Raw genomic sequence first — 24,372 nt, forward strand, 5'->3', positions numbered from 1 at the left:
CATAGTACCGCGCATTGGGTCCAATAAAACTTATACAGGGTGCTCGGGATAATTTTCCATAACTTCAAGGCGTTGACTTCGAGAGTCAGAGAGAGAGAGAAGAGTCCATTTATAGGAGCCGAACTACATAACATTTTTTTTTTCATACAAAATAATTCAAATAATACCGACTATCCGTGTACCACACGCCTTTATCTATCCTTGCATTTTAAAATACGTAATAGTAGTGGTAAGACTGTCGATATCGACGAGATATTGCGACTGGCACTCCGCACTTCATTAGTAAGCTACTTTATAATATATTAATTGATTATGAAACACGGCTAAAACTCACGTGATATTAGGTCGGAGTATGCCCGACTAGTATATACTCGACCCCTCTCCCAGCGCGCAATGCGTGCAGCAGCGCGTCGCGCAGCCGCGTCGCAGTTTGGATCGTGCCGCGATGCAAGAACCAGCTCATGACTAAGGGCCCCGTGTGGGTTCGAAACTAGCCGGGCATACTCCGACCTAATAGGTATCACGTGAGTTTTAGTCGTGTTTCATAATCAATGAATATGAATAACACTACCGATAGTTAGTGTTATTCATATTCATTGATTATGGAACAGTTAGTTAAAGATTTAAATTGTGTCCCATAAATCCATTCTTATTTAATAAACCTAGCCAAGCTTATTCATTGATAAATATATGAAGTATTTTATAAATTCTAAAATACTTCATATATTTATCAATGAATAAGCTTGGCTAGGTTAGGTAATGGTAATGGTAAAAAATAGGTAATGGTTAGGTAATAAGAATGGATTTATGGGACACAATTTAAATCTTTTTACAAAAGAAATATTTTGTACTCTAAAAATATTCATTTTAAAACACATGTTCCTTAGACATTGTTTTAATTAATTTTCCTTAAAGAATATAACCCTAGAGTTATGGGAAATACTCCCGAGCATCCTGTATATTACAACCTTTTTATTTAAACTTGCTTACTTGCGTTACTTGATGACGATGCAATAATATGGTTTAGGACTTAGTCGCGCCAAACTTCGAGTCTGCTCTGATATTGCTGCTTATATTACAAGTGCCAGATTAAGGTTTATCAGAGCCTCAATAGCTCAACGGTAAGAGCGGACTCATCACCGAGGTATGGTGGTACGATCTCCGCCCCGTTGGACTATTGTCGTACCCACTCCGAATAGTCTTTCGCGACTAGACTAGGGGAGTAAGACTATTGGTAAAAAAGGCTTCTTAGGGCATCCTGTGATAGACTAATCCAGGACTACTGTATAGTGTATAGTATATTTTAACCCAGGAGGGATATATTTTCTTTTACTGCCGCCTACCACTTGGTGTTCAGAGCGGTCTCGAAGTTTGGCGCGACCAATACATGGTCTGATGCGAGTTAAAAGGCAATAGGAACCCCTAAATAAACTAAACGAGATAAACCCATTGAGTTTAGGCTAGTTTTAGTTATTTAATTTGTATTTTTGTACTACCTAATGTTTGTTTACTTATAACATACGTGACGTCGCTTGAAGATAGAAACCTAATCTTTACTGTTTCGCGACCATTCGAGAACTAAACGAAAGTAACCTTTGGACTATCGACCTAACACTAATAATATTCGATGGGTATGGCACCACAATTGCGTCAAAAGAACTCGAGAAAAACTTAAGGTCGCTGCATATGTAACGTGTTATAAATCGGACGGAGCGGGACGAGTTTTAAAAATATAGTTTCATACAAAATACACACGAAAGTGTGTACGTCACTTAAAAACGGACGGGACGGTAACGGGGCGAGCACGGGACGGGAAAAATATCGTTGACGACATTTGGTACGTTCCTGGCCCGTACGTATTTCCGCTGCAAAATTCAAACTTCATTTATTTCAAGTAGGCTTAGATTACAAGCACTTTTAAACGTTACGTTTATCTGATTACTAGCGGACGCGACTTCGTCCGCCTTAAGACCTCCTTAATCCGGCCCTGTCGCAAAATCCGATCTTAGCGGAATATTTCATCATTGTACTGTTATTTATATCAAGTAGGCTTAGATTACAAGCACTTTTAAACGTTACGTTTATCTGATTACTAGCGGACGCGACTTCGCCCGCCTTAAGACCTCCTTAATCCGGCCCTGTCGCAAAATCCGATCTTAGCGGAAAATTTCATCTTTGTACGTAAAGCGATTTTCGAGATTACGTGATGAAATGACCTTTCGAATTTATACATTAAGATTGTGACAACGGATTAACTTGCAGTTGCTCTGTTCGCTTTAGAAAACAATATGGTGACATTCGTACTGACAAACTGGACGACAAAATCCCGTCCGTGTTTATATAATACAATCTCGCCGCCCCGTCCAGTTCCGTTGCGTATGCAGTGACCTTTATTTCTACCACTGGTATCAATTTTAAGTACAGTAAAGACTTTAATTTACAAAATCATAGAATATAATGTACCTACCTACTACGAAAATTCGAATAACCGAAGTAATTGTTCTTATCATTCGGCATTCGGGACGAAATTCTTCATAATAATAGGATATTTTCATTCATTAAAAAGTAATTTTGTATTATTGACTAAAAAATTACTTGTGCAGATATTTTAGCTTCTCTGTTCTTAGATTTGATCGAATCAATCCTAATACTCTTAATACATAGTAATTATATCCATTCTTCAATAGACCGTTTTAGTTTTACCTAAACTTATCGTTTTGGGTAGCACAAAAAGTGCGGGTCATTCTGGATAATTTTAAAAACAGAAAGATGTTTCAGTAATTCACATCTTTCCAGAATGACATTAAATACTATATTGATTATCTACATATAGAAAACTATTCGCTTTTCGTTAAAGACGAATAGTCGCCAAAATAAAATGGATAGCGATATATTCGGCGAACTATTCGTCTCAAGCCATCTTTTTAGCACTTCGAACCTAAAATTAATACCCTTTCACACTTTACATTTCACAACGAACTATCACTTATCGCTTTGCTATTTATTATTTGCGATATAGAAAATAGAAAATTAATGTATACAAAAATAATAAAAAAAAGCAAAATCAGACGTATACAAGTTTAAGTGTGTTGGTAAAAATCAGTACTGTAATATAAATATTAAATAGCTTACAAAAGCATTGAGTTAAACAGAATAGGACAAAATACTACAAGTAAATACTATATTATAGAACACAAAAACATTAAGTTTTATAGATGTCCAGCTGTATATTTTCACTAACTACGTATAACTTTGGGCTGTGACACTTTGCGTCTATAGCGTCTAGCCGATAGATAGGTATAGTTATCTTATATTAGCCAAAAATTTAATCAATGCAAAGAAAAATTGAAAGTTATCACTTTGTACTAAACTGAGGCGTCAAAAAAATACCCAAAGATTTTTTTGATAAATAGAACCATTTCTTGAGATACAAACTTAAGGATATCTATAATATAGCCGGTACTTTTCAAGGACCTTTTCACTTATCATTCTATAACCCTTTTTTATCTCTTTTTACAGCAAATTGTATTATATGATAATAGACACATACAATAGTACATATATTTATTATATAATACATATTAAAAGTACCTAACACACAATAGTGTTAAAAACATCGAAGAATATAACTTAGGTGGGATATTAGTCACATTTAAATATTAAACTCTAGACATTAAGTTTTACTACATTGCGGGTGTATCAACACAGTTATCAATATTATTGATCATTAGGCTCGCCACAGATTAAAGAATAATAGGCAGATTGAGGGACATGACAAAGAAGCATCTATGCCACATACAAATTCAAAAACGTATACATCCTTGAATCAGTACAACAAGAAGTCACGAAGCCTCGCATCATAAGAAGGTCACAGTAATTTTTCAATATTATAGAAGAAACATGCCATCTTGTGTTTTAAAAATTGTATAAACTGTTCACAAAAACAAAAGGAAGAAGAGATTTTTAAAGATTAATAGTCTATTTCGAAAAAAATTTTTATTTCATGAATATTTCTTACTACATTTTTAGGGTAGCTAAATTATGAAAAAAAAGTTTGTAGACAGCAACATTAAGCGGATGTCAAGGAGACGAAAGATAAATAGAAGAAGATAAGATAGACGAAACGACTTTAATTTTTTATGGGTTTCACTGCGCGGCTTGTAATGACTCATTCTGTATCATTCCCTATTCTTTGTGGCTTGCATAATGTTTTTAACTAGGATAAGCATTATACATACAAACTATAAAATGGAAAATTCCTTATAATACAGGATTGTAATGTCCTAAGAGTAGGTAGTGCATTTTTGCATCTAGGAAGTGCACATCACTGGGTAAGGTTAATTAGAAAGCCACATTGTTTGTGAATATCATATATTTTTATCTATGTTTTCACGGGAACGGGAACGGAACTACGCGGGTGAAGCCACAGGGCATTGGCTATTATGAAACAACCAACTGGTTTAGAAAACCATTTTCGAATTGTTGTAATTTATTGGAAGTTTGAAAAAAATTCAAACATAGTAAAGACCTATTGACAATATTTTAAAATAATTTGTATTTTTCTATAGGTACAAATATTTTTTTATACAGGAAGAAAATTTTTTTAGTGCGGATATTTTTATATTTTGTACATAAACAAAATTTAATGATCACGTATTTTTTCTTTTTTTTTTTAACTCAAAAATAACAAAATTATCGTTAGCTAAAGTTATTTACTTTTGAACAGAATTCTAGGGTCACCCTATTGTGCGTTTATTTTATTTTCGTTTGATACCTAAAGAACGTCACCAGATCACTTTTAAGCTGAATATATCTTGTTTAGTAATAATATGTACATTATTTTGTTATTTTAGAGACATAAATTAAAAAAAAAAATTACATAAAATGTATCGAACTGTTTGTAGATTTATATTCTATTAATGATACAGAACCACGAAAAAAAATATCCGCACTAAAGACCGAATCACCCTGTATATTATCTTACTATCTCTCCTCACTGGCCGTTTATTTGTTTAATATTATATATTCTAATGAATCTGAAAACAATTTTAGTAGATGTTAAAAAGGACATATTAAAGCGATATAGGAACACATATTTAGAATATTGAAACTTTTAAAGCATATTAATAAGACTGAAGAAATATATGTTGTGACTTTTTAGTAAAGTATACGTTTATGCTAAAAATATATATACAAGGATAAAAATGACAACCAATTAAATAACAAATTATAACTTAATTAAAAAAAAAAATGTTTAAAATTAAAAGATATAGAAATGTTTTTGGAGTTTACTCCTTAAGAATCGATTTTTCATATATAGTCCCCGGTATGAAAAAAATATGGGCAGTAAAATTTGATGAACGAATGACAGCTTTACGTTTTGTGCGCAACCTATTCTGCGCACCTTTCACCGTTCGCTGCCGCCAACATCATGTGGCGGACGCCACAACCTGCTGCACCTCGGTTGCGCACCTTTCACTTTTCAGGCGTTAGTATTGAAAAATACATAGTGTATGCTGCGGGGCAACATACATCTATTTAGACAGTCGATCTGAAGGAATAAACTCCATTCGTGCATCGGAGCTGACACACACTTTTTTTTTTAAATAAGTTACAATTAGTTATTCATTTAGTTTAAATTTATTCGATTCTATGTTACTCAAAAATAGCCACATTCATAAATATTGTCTTTAACTTTAAATAACTACAATCGACTATTTCTATCACGATTCATATATTAGTAACTTTAACTAAACTTACAATAGGTAAGTACAATAGTTATTTACAAGTTATAACTAAATTACAAACAAATATTCGGCTTATTCAGGTTTATTGCGCACAATTAAGATTTCTATTTCTCATTGCAAAAGAAAAATCAACAGTTTTTAACCGACTTCAAAAAGGAGGAGGTTCTCAATTCGGTCGGTATTTTTTTATTCACTCAATTTTAACACCAATATTAGTTTTCATAACGACTATTTAAATAAAAAAGTAATAAAAATAGTATAAGGCAAAATTCGACGATATTTCTCTTCTGGTTTCGATCAAAATCAGAACATCATTTTCATTATTAGCCTATATTTTAACTTATAATTCGCTTTTATCACCAATAAATAAACACCAAGCCCCATGACCGAAGAGCCATGATTCGAATAAGTTTAACCGAAAAGCCGAATATTTGTAACAAATAGTGATATTCGTCCTAACGCCACGGACCTAAGTCCATGATATTCGGCCACATTCTACTTAACCTAAGGTCACATTTTACAGTTTAATAGGGATGATGACAGTTTTTTCAAATTGTATATAAATTAAGAGTATGCTAATAGTAAAGCAATTTTGTAAAAGTAACAGGGTATCTGCGATCATTACTTACGGAGCTAAAGGGATTTAAAGGGTTAGATTTGCGGCGCTGCCGCGGATCCCTGAAAAACGCCCCATACAAAACAAAACTACTAATATCTTTGTTATTTGTGCGTTTATGTTTATAGTTCATGTATATAAAAATGTCACATTTAATGTAAGGAAGCTAAAACTGTATGAATTTTCATCCAATTACGATAAAAGATTTTTAATAGATTTTATAATCTCATTTATTTTGCAAATATCCAGACGATCTTTGCTTTTTATGTATAAATTAGTTAACATTGACCTTATTTACCCGAATGTATCATAAAAATCAATATATTCAAACCTATTCATCATCCCCATTATTACCAAACGTATATTCGTACACAAATCTACTAACGACCAGAAAAAGTACGTTAGGTAAAGACTTCGGTTGACAATTTAGAACCAACAAAATTTCGAAATAGAAATAGAATTCGAAATAGAATAGAATAGATAAGAAGTTGTTGTACGATTGATTCAATAATAAATATAGTCTTTTGTCAGTTTTGTGTTTGCAATAAAGATAACTTTCAGGGTCTCTAGCAACTGCCACGAAGCTATGATTCCTCATGATATCCCATTGATAATATTTAAAAAAAATACGTAGTATACTTGCACGGTTGAGGGTGTAGATCCTTGATACCTGCTGAAGTCCATACTCCGTGATTGGCTACTGTACTTAACTGACATACTTTCAGGCATCATAAATCTATACTAATATTATAAAGAGGAAAACTTTGTTTGTATGTTTGTTTGTTTGAATGTAATGAATAGGCTCAAAAACTACTGGACCGATTTTAAAAATTCTTTCACAACATAGGCTAAATTTTATTTTTGAAAAATATAGGGTTCCGTAAGATATTTGGGTTTTTCGGACACAAGGTGTAAAAATCAACCAGAAAAGTAGGGTATGGGTAGGTAGGAATAGGGTAGGGGTAGAGGTAGGCTGGGGGTTGGGTAGGGGTAGGATAGGGGTAGTTGAAAGTTTACATCGGGTTTCACGCGGACGAAGTCGCGGGCGTCGGCTAGTGTTAAATAAGTACATAGCAGCGGCGAAGAGTCCATACAGGCTGAGTCGCGCTGGGTTGCCTTTTAAAAATCCATACAATTTTACATTACAATAATGAATATTTCATTATTGTATGTATATTATTATATGTATGTAATGATGTTGGTTTTAAATTGTGCATCGAAGACTAAAAACAATATTTTATTTATTTAATAAAGGAAACTACTTATTTAATTCAATTCTGTCTCGCTAAGACATCTAAACTATGGTGCGAGTCGATTCTATTCATGTTCGCTTTTAAATCGTCTGTCACTTTTAGTCCCGGCGATTTTGGTGGCTCTTCCATCTGTTCGACGTGCTCTCTCTCTGTTGCTATGAAGTCTTTGGACCCGTTGACGCTATTGGTCGACGCATTGTCGTGATACGAGAGGTCGAAGTTCGATATTGACTTCAATTTGTCTGCAGTCTCTAGATGTTTTATTTTGTCTGAAAACAAAATACTCTATTTATTACAATTTGTTACGATTGGGTATTTAACAATTTTTTTATTGTTTATATAAAATGTATATAGTAGTAGTAGTAGTAGTAGAAGCAATTTAGTATTTAGGATAACTTTCGGAGATGCAGAGGCATCTATGCGGCTGGTTCGAGGTTCGCTCAAAAAAGCCCCCATACTAAATACAGCAGGATCGTGACGTCACGCACATTAGATTGGTTTGGGCGGACAAACAAATTACAAATAACTTTGTAACTTATTTGTGTATTTATGTTTATACCTTTTATTATGAAAAATGTTACAAAAAATTGTTACAATGAATCATGATTAGTTAAAAATATATGATTTTTCATCTTATCACACTATCACACTAATCACACTAATATTATAAAGGCGAAAGTTTGTGTGTAAGTGTGTAAGTATGTTTGTTCCTCTTTTACGCTGCGGCCACTGAAGCGATTTTGCTGAAATTTGGAATGGAAATAGATTTTACTCTGGATTAACACATAGGCTACTTTCATCCCGGAAAAATCCATGGTTCCCGAGGGATTTGTGAAAAACTGACCACGCGGACGAAGTCGCGGGCGTCCGCTAGAATTTGGATTGTATTCGAAATTGTAAACCTCATTTTTATTACAAATTACCCGCAAAATTTCGTTTTGCATGTAACAATTACTAAAATTATAAAGCTTGAGAGTTTGTTTGTTTGAACGCGCTAATCTCAGGAACTACTGGTCTGATTCGAAAAATTCCGTCAGTGTTATATAGCCCATTTATCGAGGAAGGCTATAGGCTATATATTATCCCCATATTCCTACGAAAACGGGAACGCGTCAGCTAGTTAATTAATATTCACATAAAGTTTCATAATAATCAATATATTTGAGGTAGTCAAATACCCAATTTATATAATAAATGATATTTTGAAAAAAAAGTTACCATTAACCACGTCGGCAGACTCCATCCCATTGTCCTTATGGTCCTTCGGCAAAGAGGTCGCACGCGCGCCGTCTCCTCCCACCATGCCCAGAACTCTGATAATATATATACGATATAGATAAATTTATAATGGAGAATGTTACTGTACTCCGTACCAAAAGAGCTGATAATAAAGTTCAGCTAAGAGCAAAGGACTGTAACTGGAAATTTTTTGTTGGATTTTAGTTATTTTTGTTATTAAATTTGTTATTAATAAATTTGGGGACTATATGAATTTGGAACCAGACGGTTTTTTTAAAAGCGGACTCGTCGTCGACGGATACTACAGGCAGGCCTACCAGTGGCAGGTAGGTGCATTATAAGTAAATTAACGTTAAAGTGCCAAAAATTGTAGCAGATAACAAGTTTGTCACCCCTGCGTTACCGTCAATGTACTTTATTGCCAACTCTTTTGGTACTGAGTATAGGTATGCAAAATCACTTAAAACTATGTTACATTAGAGTTTTTATATACATTTTTGTCTAAATTGCTTCCTCGATAAATGGGTTTTGCAAGACAAAAATATTTTTTTAATTCTAACAATAACTCACGAAGAGTTTAGCATAAGATGTCCTTAGATTCATCTGAGTGGAAGATTGGAATGAGTTATATTATTTACGGATTTTCCATTATAGTCAGGTAAATACTATTTATTTTCCCGCCTCAGCCCCCCTAGCCAAGCACGTCGATTATGATGTATGGGTATGATATTTGCTATCACAACAGGTCACGTGATCAAGATCTGTCATTCCCGTACATTATTCTAGTTTTCGAAGCGTTCGCGATCGTAGAAAGAGAATAGAAAGAGAGTCGTGCCACTTGGCTAGGGGGGCAGTTTAAGTTGACTATTTAGTGATAACGACAGCTTAACGTGCTAACGGCGGGCTGAGAATTTTTAATGAACATTATTTAAAGAAATTAAATATGGGAAAGAGCCGTGATAGCCCAGTGGATATGACCTCTGCCTCCGATTTCGGAGGGTGTGGGTTCGAATCCGGCCCGGGGCATGCACCTGCAACTTTTCAGTTGTGTGCATTTTAAGAAATTAAATATCACGTGTCTAAATCGGTGAAGGAAAACATCGTGAGGAAACCTGCATATCAGAGAATTTCTAAATTCTCTGCGTGTGTGAAGTCTGCCAATCCGCATTGGGTCAGCGTGGCGGACTATTGGCCTAACCCCTCTCATTCTGACTGAGGAGACTCGAGCTCAGCAGTGAGCCGAATATGGGTTGATGACGACGACGAAATATGGGAAAAGACGGCTAACGACCACACAAAATATGGAAAAATGGCTTGCCGAAGGGCGAGGTATGGCTTGAGACTAAGCAGAGTGGCAAAGTCTGGATGAGGCCTATATCGAAGGGCAATCTGATTGCTCTGGTGTAATATAAATTAAGTAGTATTTAATATAATATAAGTAATAAGTAGTCAGTGAATAAAGGCTAAAGAGAGCCGTGATAGCCCAGTGGATATGACTTCTGTCCCCGATTTCCGAGTGTGTCGGTTCTAATCCGGTCCGGGGCATGCATCACCAACTTATGATTATTAGTTGTGTGCATTTTAAAAAATTAAATATCACGTGTCTCAAACGGCGAAGGAAAAACATCGTGAGGAAACCTGCATACCAGAGATTTTTCTTAATTCTCAGCGTGTGTGAAGTCAGCGTGGTGGACTATTGGCCTAACCCGTCATTCTGAGAGGAGACTCAAGCTCAAGCTCAGCCAATGGTGTGGGTTCGAATTCGGTCCGGGGCACAGTTGTGTGCATTTTAAGAAATTAAATATCACGTGTCTCAAACGGTAAAGGAAAACATCGTGAGGAAACCTGCATACCAGAGAATTTCCTTAATTCTCTGCGTGTGTGAAGTCTGCCAATCCGCATTGGGCCCGTGTGGTGGACTATTGGCCTAAGCCCTCTTATTCTGAGAGGAGACTCGAGTTCAGCAGTGAGCCGAATGAGTTGATGGTGATGAATTGAAAAAAAAAAGATGGCACTAAAACTGATAAGTATGAAGGAGGCCTTACCTCGACACGCTAAGATCTCCGAAAGGCGTGTTGGGAGTGAGAGGGGGCGTGGAGCGCGGGGAACTTTCCGCTTCCGCGAATCCTTCCGCTATAAGCGCCTCCGCCACTTCTATAGTACCGTCTGTAATATAAAAACATCTTTATATAGTCTTGTTTTACTATAGTATCTCATAGACAAAAATTACCTGTGAAATGAACCGACGTGAATAACGCTTAGAATGCTGTTACTATATCAGAAAATAACTCTGAACACTATGCCGTCATTTCTGAGCAGTACAGGTGAGTAAGCGAGTGAAGAAGTAAGGCTTGCGACTCTTATCTTTAGACTCCTGAGCTGGAAAAATATATACCCACCGACCCATACAACGTCAGCCCCGGGAACCCAGGTATACCCCCGTATAATAGTATATGGAGATGATAATATGATGTATAAATAAGGATCTGATTAATTAATTGGCTTAATAAAAGTATGTTTGTTGAAGATAAAATTAATTTTTTATCACTGTTCTAGGGCAAAATGTTCGCCGGTGTACCAAAGTGGCGAAGTAACATTCGAAGCTGTATTATTTTTTTCTGCTTAACAAACAAACCAATCCAAAAAATATCGTAAATCTTAGGCTGTATGGTCAACGATCTTAGCTTGTACCCGTTGTGTACAAAATGTCGTAAAACGTTGTAGCAAACTTTTGTTGATAAAGTAATGATTTCATTGTTAAAGTATCAAGATTTTTTCTATACTAATATTATAAAGAGGAAAACTTTGTTTGTATGTTTGTTTGATTGTAATGAATAGGCTCAAAAATTACTGGACCGATTTTAAAAATTCTTATACCATTTGAAAGCTACATTATCCACAAGTAACATAAGCTAAATTTTATTTAAAAAAATATATGGTTTCGTAAGATATTTGGGTATTTCGGACACAAGGTGTAAAAAATCAACCAGAAAAGTAGGGTAGGGGTAGGGGTAGGGTAGGGTAGGGGTAGGGTAGGGGTAGGATAGGGGTAATTGAAAGTTTACATCGAGTTTCACGCGGACGAAGTCGCGGGCGTCGGCTAGTTGTAGATATAAGTAAACTGTCGGGTGGTTATGTCAGGGATAGGCCTTCCCCTTTGATGAATATTTCCGCATTTAAACTGTACAGTTAAATTTAATTAAAAAAATTACAATCAAAATCTACACAAATAAAACTGACGGACACTACACAAGGAAGATTCAGCAAAAGCAAGTTTGTAGCCCGGGTTAAAAGTCAACCATGAACTTACCATCGGTGACGTCATAGAGCTTGATGCCGGGTATCTCCCGCTCTCTCTCGTTAGTCATGGCGGACGACTTCCTGTACGCGCACGTACGCGATATCAACGGCTTCCAGCGCGCCACCTGGGTGACATCACCACCGTAAGAGTGTGAACACCTATACCAATATTATAGTAGGCGAGCCCGGGATGTTAAATTTGCAGTTACTGGAGCGTCATGGGAACGATTACATTTGGTAGATTAAATTATAGGAAGAATAAATGGCTATTTACTTTTTTCGCTTTTATAGGTGGAATAAAACTACAAACTTTAAAAGCAATTTTTATTAATTTGGCTTACTGAAATTGTCAGAAAATGTTAATGATTAATTAGGAGGTTATTTCCTTCAAAATAAGTAAAAAATTAGTCGCGCTCATAACTAGGTTACGCTCAAATCGTCAGATTTTCGAAATGTGCAGTTTTTAGCTATCAACTCACCTGCCTTATCTTAATCTGACGTGCTAATTGAGTATTACTGAAGTTAGTTTTTTTTTTTTTTGGTTTCCCTAAAGTACTCATCAATATTAAGGGTTCATACTTGGTGGAGATACTCAACAACGTGCAAGGTATAGTTCCTTATGTTTATCTGCCGCACTTGAATAACTCCCCTACTATAAAGAGGTAAAGAGAGCCGTCGATGTTGGCGAAGCGGAATCTCTACCGGATATTCTGAACCCCACTTGTCCCGTAGTTACAACCGCTGCCAGAGCCAGGAATAGAGAGGCTGCTGGGGACTAAATGTGATGAAAAATGTATTTGGCCGCAACTTGACTAGACAACCTATTTGCAATGTCACTGTGTACATTATCTATCATTCATTTCATAGCAATAATGAATAACAGATGAGGTAATATATTTCTAATTCCGGATCTTAGACCACCATTTGATTAAAAAGACGAGTGTGCTATAGACTATACAACTATAGCAAAACTTCTTTCAAAAAATAGAAAAGCAAAGCGCCATCTATGAGCCTCAGCCATAACTGCACCGCAAAGGGATTGTTTTCTCCTTAATTAGTCTTTAATTGTCATAACCTGTTGGTACCCTAGATAAATAAATAAATAAATCTTTATAGCCACGCCTGATTACACTTTTCGTAACGTATGTAAGTTTACTTCAATAAAGTAAATACTCACATGCACAAGTTCCTCAAATCTCTCGATGGCCGGCGAGGACCACCTGGCGGGCTTCCCTTCGGCATCCTTCGCAGAAGACGAGCCGACCGGCACCGCGCCCGCCAAAAAACACTCCATCGCCTAAACAAAATATTTTTGAATAAATTATAATTATATATTTGACGGCCTCAGTGGCGCAGTGGTATGCGCGATGGATTTACAAGACGTAGGTCCTGGGTTCGATCCCCGGCTGGGCAGATTGAGATTTTCTGAATTTGTCCAGGTCTGGCTGGTGGGAGGCTTCTGCCGTGGCTAGTTACCACCCTACCGGCAAAGACGTACCGCCAAGCGATTTAGCGTTCCGGTACGATGCCGTGTAGAAACCGATAGGGGTGTGGATTTTCATTCTCCTCCTAACAAGTTAGCCCGCTTCCATCTTAGACTGCATCATTACTTACCATCAGGTGAGATTGTAGTCAAGGGCTAACTTGTAAAGAATAAAAAAAAAAAATAATCATCGATCACCTATTAAAAAATGGATGCACAATCAGTGACCAAAAAGTCCCCACTCGAGTGCCAAACACAACTTCTTGGCACTCAATTCAAGTAGTCGCATTTGCAAATCCAATCTTAAACTCAATCCTTAAGATTGAATTTGGTCTGAGTTTGGGAGTCTACATTAAAGTTTATGTTATACCTGGGAGTCTACATTAAAGTAAATGATATACCTGGGAGTCTACATTAAAGTTTATGTTATACCTGGGAGTCTACATTAAAGTAAATGATATACCTGGGAGTCTAACTTAAAGTTCATGTTATACCTGGGAGTCTACATTAAAGTTTATGTTATACCTGGGAGTCTACATTAAAGTTAATGATGTAGGTACCTGGGAGTCTAACTTAAAGTTCATGTTATACCTGGGAGTCTACATTAAAGTTTATGTTATACCTGGGAGGCTACATTAAAATTTATGTTATACCTGGGAGGCTACATTAAAATTTATGTTGTACCTGGAAGTCTATATTAAAGTTTATGTTATACCTGGGGGTCTACATTAAAGTTTATGTTATACCTGGGAGTCTACATTGAAGTTTATGTTATACCTGGGAGTCTACATTAAAGATTATGATATATCTGGGAGTCTAACTTAAAGTTTATGTTATACCTGGGAGTATACACTAAAGTTTATATTATACCTGGAAGTCTATATTAAAGTGTTTATTATACCTGGAACCGCAGTCTCAATAAATCAGCGCGCAGTTCACACAGTTCATGGGTTGCTACATATTCGCTGTCACCGTAGTCCAAATAGTACAAGTCAGCCACCTGCAATAGACAACAACATCAGCCTATTGCTGATGGCTCAATGCCATCACTGACACTGGCGTAGTCCATAAGAATGGATATAACACCAAACATAACATGACTAGAGGGATTTGAGGCTTAACAAATACAGGGTGTCCCGTAATTCATGGATAAAACGCAAATGCTAGATACACCACCTCCATACATCCTACTAGCGGACGCCCGAGACTTCGTCCGCGTGGAATTCAGTTTTTCACAAATCCCGCGGGAACCATGGATTTTTCGGGATGACAGAAGATCCGGGATGGAAGTAGCCTATTGTTAATCAAGAGTAAAATCTATTTCAGAGGAACAAACATACACACCCATACACACACCCACAAACTTTCACCTTTATAGTATTACTTGGATATGAAGTGATAGTGTGATAAATCTTATATAATTCCTAGAATGATTTTTCATATTACGGGACACCCTGTGTAAATCATTCGTGTTGATGGTCAAAGGCGGCATTTTCTAGGATGTGTTATTTTGCTCGCCGTGCGGAGTGTTGCAATATCTATAGGTGATAATTTTTCAATTGTGTGTGTTTGTTATTGTCAATAATAACTATAATGTTGCTCCATAGATGTGATTTGTTTTACTCTATCAGATGTCAATGGTTGCAACACCATCAACTTCATAAAATTATCTAATTTGAGTGTATTTATGAGTAGTAAGACTGACAGAAATCCTCCTTTATTTCAAAGTCAAAGTTAAATTATTTTTCATCTTATAAAATATTCTACAAGCAACCATATATTTAAACAAAAATACTTCTTTTATAAGTCGATTTCTGCAGAATAGATAAATAAATATAACTTAACATCAGGTGGGTCGCATAATTTTCAGGGGGAATATTTATTATCGGACACATCGAAGTCTGGAAGACTGGCTTGGGACGAAAACGTCCCACCACCATGGTTCGCCTCGTTCATAGTTTTGACCGGCTTATCATGAATACTCCATACACAAGTACACCACACTGCTCAAGGTCATGAATAAATATTTTGTTTGTGGGCACAACGACCATAGACGTGATGATATGGTTTTTTTTACTTAATCAGATCAAACATCGTCGACTTCCTACAGAAATCATCTCTTTCAAAGATAAAGTTGCGAGAGGTCTCATGAAATAAATACCTACCCTGTAAATATATTTATATTATGAAATATTCAACAAGAAAACTGTATATAAAATTACAAAAAAAAAATACTACTTTTACAAGCTAACTTCTGCAGAACAGATAAATAAATATAACTTAACATCAGGTGGGTCGGATAATTTTCAGGGGTCATATTTGTTATCAGACACATAGAAGTCTGGAAGATTGGCTTGGGACGAAAACGTCCCACACTGTTCAAGGTCATGAATAAATATTCTGTTCGTAGGCACAAGTATCTCACCTGTTGCGTGGCGTCGAACTCGTTGGGCCGTATGTCGTCGACGCGCGCGCGGTACCAGCGCCCGTCGTGTCGGAACACCGCCGCGACGACCTGCCCTATGCTCAGCTTCCTGATCTGACCGACAACGTGTGTTTTTTTTTATATAGACATACAAACAATATTTATGTTAGTACGAGTATAAAATATAATTAATTAAATTAAAATTTGTAAGCAATTAAAAAATAATCTTTTTTTAACATAAAAATGGATTTGCATGAAAATTAAATGGGACTAATCTCTAGTCTACTAGTCTAGTAGTTAATAAATGACGAAAGTATGAGGTAACAAACATTAAAAAAAACATACGCGTCGAATTGAGAAACTCCTCCTTTTTTAAGTCGGTTAAAAATAAATAACACCAACTGCATGGTAAACCGAACCGAACTTCTGTACATGAAATTGACATCTAACTCCTCCTAAGCGGCTGGAAGATTTGAATGAAATTTTGTGTGTATATTTCAATGTGGTTTGATAACTATTTCTTTTTGTCTTTAAAGATTATTTGCCTCTCCAATCATGCCAAGTTTCATTTGAATTCAATCAGTAGTTTCAGCGTGATGCATGGTCAACAAAACTACGGACAGGCAGACAAAAAATAAAAAAAAATATTTTTTGCTTCAGATCGATTTTATAATGCCCTCCAACGACAATTTTCAAAATACATATCTTCAATGTACAGTATTTGACCTGTTACAGTTTTATTAAAAGTATAGATAACCCTAAAAATACATAAATGAAAAATAACCCTCCTTCACACACCTCTGCCTCCGATTCCGGAGGGTGTGGGTTTGAATCCAGTCCGGGGCATGCACCTCCAACTTTTCAGTTGTGTGCATTTTAAGAAATTAAATATCACGTGTCTCAAACGGTGAAGGAAATCATCATGAGGAAACCTGTATACCAGAGAATTTTCTTAATTCTCTGCGTGTGTGAAGTCTGCCAATCCGCATTGAGCCAGCGTATTGTACTAACCGCTTTCATTCTGAGAGGAGACTCGGGCTCAGGAGTGAGCCGAATATGGGTTGATAATGATAAACCCTCCTTCAGCAGCCGGGTAAAACACATAAGAACTCACAGAGTGGTTGGCGCGGTTCTCCTTGTTGCCGTAGTATTCGGTCATGTGCGCGACCAGCTCGTCCAGCTGCGCGACCTGCGGCCCCACGAACTGCACCCAGAAGCGCGAAGGTGTCGACACCGCAGACACGTACACTTCAATAGAAGCACTGCTCGCTTCTGGAGGCGAACAATAGGCTAGTTGACACTTTTTTTAAATGGTCTTAAATAGTCCATTATTGTTGAAAAAAAAATTCTCATCTTTTTAGACGTGATTATATGAAAATTTTAGTTTTTAACTATGTTTTTGACTATCTGTCTGTTTAAAACTGTTAAGGTCGGCCACGATGGTCTATATTTCAACGGTTTCATGACGTCACTATAACAATATAGTTTGACGTTTAGTACATTAAGTAACATTGTGACATCACAAAACGACAGGGTTTTGGACGTTTGGAAAATTTGAAAAAATGAATTGAAATCTATACTAATATTATAAAGCTGAAGAGTTTGTTTGTTTGAACGCGCTAATCTCAGAAACTACTGGTCGGATTTAAAAAATTCTTTCAGTGTTAGATAGCCCATTTATCGAAGAAGGCTATAGGCTATATATTATCCCCTTGTTCTTACGGGAACGGGAACCACGCGGGTGATACCGCGCGGCATCAGCTAGTTAAGTTATAAAAGAAATCCTTAACTTTTATTAATTAATATCGATCGATCGATATTTCGGACCCTTATTCCATGTACTACACGAAATTAAATTTGTTTATAGTAAAGATATGAGTCAACTACCCTATTACTTGATATCATCATCAGTTGCAGTGGGAATACGTGATATTATACTCATAGATAGTCTTTGTTACTCATCGAAGCTGTGGCTTTCTTATGGGAAAGAATTAAAAAAAAATATGTATCCGATCTGATGTAGCCCTGGATAGAGCAGGTTGGAAAAACATTGTTTCTGCACTAGGTGTGAAAGATTTTAAAGTTGAGAATTATTTCATTAACTATTGTGCGCATCTGTAGAGTATTGTGAAGTAACATACATTATACAGAACCCAGAACGCGGACCTCTATCTGACTGCACAGGTTCTAAGCATACTTAACACTATATTAAAAAAAAACAACTATCAAACATTCACAACACATACAAAACAAGCACCAACACACAGAAAACCCCAAAAAAAAATATAGAAACACACCACAATTACAAAGTCCAATGTCCAAATGCATACATTTATATCTAAAGATACCTGCATAGTATGCGCCAAAATTCGAGTCCACTCTGAACATGTTATAACATCTGCGCAGTTTGGTGTATTGCAACATCAGTGTGGACTAGAAGTATGACACATACTATACTTCTATTGACATACTTGCTTGCTTAAGTTTTAGCGAATAATCTGTATACTTGCTAACTCAGACTCCACCAACTCAAAAACCAAAACATTGCTATAGCTTGGCAACTTCGTTCGTAACTCTCCCGATGGTCCGCGCGGGCCGAGGGGCGTGTAGGGATGAATGAAAAACCCATGACTGATGCACCTCACGCACGATTTCACACCCGCGCAGTCTTTCCCCCCGTCGACCGCATATCTTGGGAGTGTCATGAACGAACTTGCCAGAATATATAAAGAAATATTTTCAGCCAAACCAAAATTTAAAAAAAAACTCGTATAATGCCCAGTTTATTATTCTACTGGCAGTAGTAGTAGCTGCATTTGCAATGCATCCCAGAAGCATTGCAATATCAAAAAAAAAGGAACTTAGCTTACTTGTAATTAAAATAAAAAAGTAAGAAGATTCTCATTACATATAATAATTAAATCACTAAAAAGAAGGTTTCGGCAAACTTCTCGAGTATAATATGACATACGGCAGTCTGCCTGCATCTTATAAAATACCTTTTTACCAAAAAAATCCAATCTACTTAAAATTACAAAAATAAAATAACATCTCTCTGATCAGTCACCCTACCGAATGTGTACTACCAAAAATGTACCGCTAAACGATTTAGCGTTCTGGTACGATGTCGTGGAGAAACCGAAAGGAGTGTCGATTTTATCCTACTCCTACAAGTAAGCCCGCTTCCATCTTAGATTGCATCATCACTTACCATCAGGTGAGATTGTAGTCAAAGGCTAACTTGTAGAGAATAAAAAAAAAGAAAACTAACAAATTGTTAACTTTGACGTTTCAAAAATGCTTGTAAACTAACCTAACCATTAAGGCTTTTGAAGTTTGTTTTGATTTTTATTGTAAAAAATTAAAAATTTAGTACATGTTTTTGTATAATACTCAGATTAGGCAGTACTTTTTGGAATATAAATGGTGCACGCCTGTGTTTCACTAATGAGACATATTACATTGGAAATCATAGACGTTGTACCCCCAGGGGAACATTCACCCGCTGAGTGTCAAATTCTCAACAACAACAAATAGAGGTTAAAAATACTCAGCGGCTAAATGATCCCCTAGGGGTGCCCCTATAAATTCAACTGTTAAACACTTGTCAATTCAAGGTCATATCCTCAAGAAGTTTGCCGATCACTACTTATTACTGTGTAGGATCAAAAGTCATCACACGCGTGCGGTTATCTTACCACGCCTGGGCCGAGCATGCTTGTCAGCTGTGTCAGCTTTGTCAGCTTTGTCACCTGGTAACTCTGCTGATGGCGTGGCGGGCGGGGAGGGGACCGCTACGCGCGGACTACGCTTCGCCTGATCGATCTCGCGCCGGCAACGCTCTTGTTCCACCTAACGGAGAGAGAGTAGAGTAGTGTTAATGGAAAGAAGGTAGAGTAGTGAGAGAAGGAATGAGAGAATAGCAGTCTCACTCTACTAGAGTTGTCGAGTTAGTAGTAAACAGAGATTGCTGACTTTCTTAAATCTTTGAGATTGGCTATGCATAATCAAATGGATTGGATGGATGGATTCACCATGCGAGTGTTGGGTCCACCATATGGCAGAGAGAACTAGAACTTGCTGTGTGTGTGAGTCAAGCCTTTTTTTAATTCCTTACCCTTGACTACAATCTCGCCTGATGGTAATTGATGATGCAATCTAAAATGGAAGAGGGCTAACTTGTTAGGAGGAGGATAAAAATCCACACCCCTTTTGGTTACTACACGACATCGTACCGAAACGCTAAATCGCTTGGCGATACGTCTTTGTCGGTAGGGTGGTAACTAGCCACGGCCGAAGCCTCCCACCAGCCAGACCTGGACCAATTAAAAAACCTCAATCGGCCCAGCCGGGGATCGACACAGGACCTCCGTCTTGTAAATCCACCGCGCATACCACTGCGCCATGGAGGGCGTCAAAGTAAACCTTTAAGTTAAGTATATAAGCCCCCCCCCCTCCTTTTCGCTCTTTACCTTGACTAGCGCCGCACCTGTTTTATGTCGTACAATACTTACAGCATCCTGAACAAGTTGTTTAGCGATTTTGATCTGTTCCGTGGTTCCGCGGAACGTGATGGTCCTGGGTAAGCTCAGGTCGCCCCCCCTCTCGCCCTCCACCTTGACGCGCGCGCCGCTCCTGTGGCTTATATCGTTTATGTTCTCACCACCCACGCCTGCAAATACAAACCAATATTAGAAAAAATATATACGATAAACTAATAACTAATTTAATTCTTACTCTTCTTAAGAAATTAAATGTTTCTAAAGCATCTCAAAAAAAAAAATAACTAATATTATAAAAAGAGGTAAAGTTTGTTGTGTTGTAAGGGGTAATTTCTGTCTGGGTCTACTGAACTGATTTTGAAAATTCTTGTACCACTAGAAAGCCACTTTAATTGTGAGTGGCTATATTTTATCCCCGAATTCTCTTGGAACGGCGAACTACTCGGGTGAAACCGCAGGGCGACAACTAGTTTTATCAAAGTTAAAATGGAATCATTTTAGGATTTACGTTCGATTGTAACGTTCTTTATAGGAAGCAAAGAAACCTAAAAAATACCATACAATAAATTTCCATACAATAAAATGTTTCATACTAGCCCGCAACTTTGTCTGCCCTTAGATCTCTTTAATCCTGCCCTTAATAGTATCGCTGTAAAAATGGTACCTTCTCCCGTTTCTCCCAACATTTTCCTTCACTGCTTTGCTCCTATTGGATCGTAGCGTGATAAAAAGTATACTATAACCTGCCCAGGAGTATGAAGAATAATTGTACCAAGTTTCGTTAAAATCCGTCAAAAAGTTACAAAAATACAGACAAACGAAAATTTTACTGACTACATTTTTGGAATCAGTATCAATCACTAATCACCCCCTAATAGTCATTTTGGAAATATATTGTACAGAATTGACCTCTCTACAGATTTATTATAAGTATAGATTTTGTTTATACAAACCTATAATTCTTCCACACGACCACCCAGGAACTGACAGGGAATCCTCCTCAATAACAGGTTGCTGTTTTATGAAGTCATGCACCAATGTCTCCGCTATTTGTGTCGCCGACGATCGCCCTCTTATTATGCAGACATCGTAATCTTGCTCACTGAACTTCTTAAAGTGGACCATTGCGCCGGATTTCTCTTCTATTTTCTTTATATTTGAACCACTACGACCTGGAAATGTACCAATTTCTTGATGATGAATATTATAAAGATGTAAATTTTGTGAGATTGTAGGAGATAATCTCTTGATCTGCTTAACCAATTATTTACCAATAGAAAGCTAGTCATTTGTGAGCGATATAAGCTATATTTTATCTCTGTATTCCCACATGAATGGGAGCTATGTGGGTCAAACTATGGGGCAGTATCTAGTTATTGATAATGAAAAAAAAATCTTAGTTATTTAGGTTATGCAGTAGTTTCAGATCACTAGAAATGGAGGTATCTATAGATATTTAGTAATGTCAATTATGATTGTACATACATTGAGAGTATATGCAAATATAGCACTCAGCAGTGACTATTTACAATGTCATATTTGAACAAGGTCAGCTCAGAAATCACAGTATTGACTTTCAAAATGGTAGGGTATGGAATTACACACTTTGACAACTGAAGTGGATGTTTAGTAGACCTTGAACACAACAAGACAATTCCTGATTTATGTATTTGATACATTAGTATGATTATAATACAGAATTAAAATGTGTTTTAATCTTATTACAATAAAATAATGCAAGTTTTAGACAATAACTAGTAAAACAAATGGTTGTTTATTTATTGTAAAGATCCTTCCAATCCATCCAATCCTGATGCCTTTGCCTGGTATACAACATTATACTAAATCACTTGGTAATATACTTTTGCAAGCACTTTTAAATATTAGGAGATTGGTTGGTTGGTTTGGATAACTAGATGATATTGAACATAATGGGCAGAGTTCTAAAAGACATTCCAACCTATTGAAGTGCTGTATTAACATGACTTTACAGAACATTTTTTTTTTTAATAATATTTGCCATATTTTTATAATATGACCAATATTCCTATTCCCCTCCGACTAGTCGGGAAAGACTGCTAGGAGTGGGTATGACAATAGACCAACGGGGTGAGGATTGAGCCACCACCCCTCGGTGATGAGTCCAACCGCTCTTACCGTTTGGCTATTGAGGCTTTTTATAAATATATTGACTTACAACTTTTATGTATATCTTACAACTTTGTAAGATATACAAGTCAAGTGTCTCATTCACATTGGTAGTGTGAACTACTTTGTGAAGTACATGAAGTACCTCACTATTAAGTTCATAAAGGTCCATATTGAGGGAGGAATGCTGTCTAAACACTAATGAACCTGTGTCAGTACAGTATTGTACTATGCAGTGGTGTGCACCAGGTTTTTAACTAGGGAATGTAAAATCGTGAAATACATGTTCATAATAAATCCTCAGGGTATGCTGTGAATTTTAACTTGTAAGAAGTGCATGCCACTGATCAGTAATGAAGTGTAATAGACCTTACAAAATACTGATCACTTGAGCGACTTCACCTCTAGAAATCTATACTAACTAATCATAGAACTGCAGAAAGTTTTATATTAGAACGGGTATTAAAAGCTGCTCTAGTAGGATCTTACCAAATTTGGCTAGGCAGGGAGAGACTCGAGCAGAGAAGGGGACTGTTAATCAATTGCCAAGGAATTCCTTAACCTATAAAAGGTCACAGGTCCAGGGCTATGCTTGCAGTTTTTATCTCTGCCACATTATGGATCCAGCATCCACACAATGAATCCTTGGAATGCTAAAATATTTGTCTCTATTATAAAGAGGTAAAGTTTGTACTACTGTAGAGGAAAGACAAATACCTTAGCATTTCATGGATTTACCAGGAGCAGGAGCCGGGTCACACATACAGAACTGATTTTGAAAATTCTTTCATCATTAGAAACCGCAGGGCGTCAGGTAGTATATATAAAAACAACTTACCAATAAGAGCTGGTACAATCCGCTTTGGCACCTGAATTTCTATGATATTGACCTTCGTAGATCTAACTGGCTTTGAATTAGATTCCTCATCTCGTTTGAACACATAATACACCACAAACGCTGTGACAGTCACCAGTGAGAAGCCCAACGCCACTGGTACCAGTAACTTAGTATTGAGAGCCATTTCTCTGGAAAAAATGTTATGTTCAAAATTTACATTAAAGCATTATAGCTTTACAGTGAGCCTAACCTCTATATTCTGAACTCTTATGAAATGGCCGGATGTGAAATAATATAGATACCAATTAATTATTGTACTTATTACATTTTTTCACCAATTCAATGTTTATTATAGACTTGCTAGATTTGTAGTATTTCATGAATATATAACGGTCATTGACAAATAAACAACCGCAACATTTTAACACACATTTCAGCTTTACAGATTTCGTCTCACATAAGTAAATACTTACTAATAAAATGATATAATAATCTATTAGCGGCTATGACATAATGAATGTTACTTCATTTGTAATATGATACCTCAACTATTGGTAGTTAGTTTCATATATTTACCTTACTTTCACAATTTATATGTTGCTAAAAATTTATTTCGAAGTAATTCGTTTCGATTTTCCTTCAAAACAAACACTATTCTGAGATTTTCGCATCTAAAAAGCGAATTCAAAATGCATTGAGAATTGAAGGTACTATGCTGTCAGTGTCATTCATGGCAGACTCTCATTTGACAACTTTATTTTGTCAATGGAAGAAATCAAAATAAGACTTATTCCTTTAAAATAGGGTCTTATATTGTCTAT

General features: G+C 36.5%; 1 protein-coding gene across 3 annotated transcripts; it reads right to left on the reverse strand.

Annotated features, from left to right (window-relative positions):
- Nucleotides 1-747: 747 nt before the first annotated feature.
- On the reverse strand, nt 748-24,278 carry LOC112044593 (tudor and KH domain-containing protein homolog). Of its 3 annotated transcripts, none has more exons than XM_024080473.2 (13): nt 24,128-24,278; nt 23,552-23,739; nt 21,519-21,737; nt 20,578-20,735; nt 19,816-19,915; nt 17,178-17,335; nt 16,064-16,177; nt 14,540-14,638; nt 13,333-13,452; nt 12,166-12,280; nt 10,901-11,021; nt 8,835-8,929; nt 748-7,885 (listed from the first exon to the last, which is right to left on the reverse strand). In XM_024080473.2, the coding sequence occupies exons 2-13, from the start codon at nt 23,733-23,735 to the stop codon at nt 7,635-7,637; spliced, it is 1,734 nt and encodes a 577-aa protein (XP_023936241.2). In that variant the 5' UTR covers nt 23,736-23,739; nt 24,128-24,278; the 3' UTR covers nt 748-7,634. The 3 variants fall into 3 exon arrangements, with proteins under 3 accessions (XP_023936241.2, XP_023936239.2, XP_023936240.2); XM_024080471.2 differs by having other exon boundaries at nt 19,762-19,915; XM_024080472.2 differs by lacking the exon at nt 24,128-24,278 and adding an exon at nt 23,877-23,995 and having other exon boundaries at nt 19,762-19,915.
- Between the last annotated feature and the right edge of the window lie 94 nt (nt 24,279-24,372).

Source organism: Bicyclus anynana, chromosome 19 (genome assembly GCF_947172395.1).
Source record: "Bicyclus anynana chromosome 19, ilBicAnyn1.1, whole genome shotgun sequence".
Taxonomy (NCBI): Eukaryota; Metazoa; Arthropoda; class Insecta; order Lepidoptera; family Nymphalidae; genus Bicyclus; species Bicyclus anynana.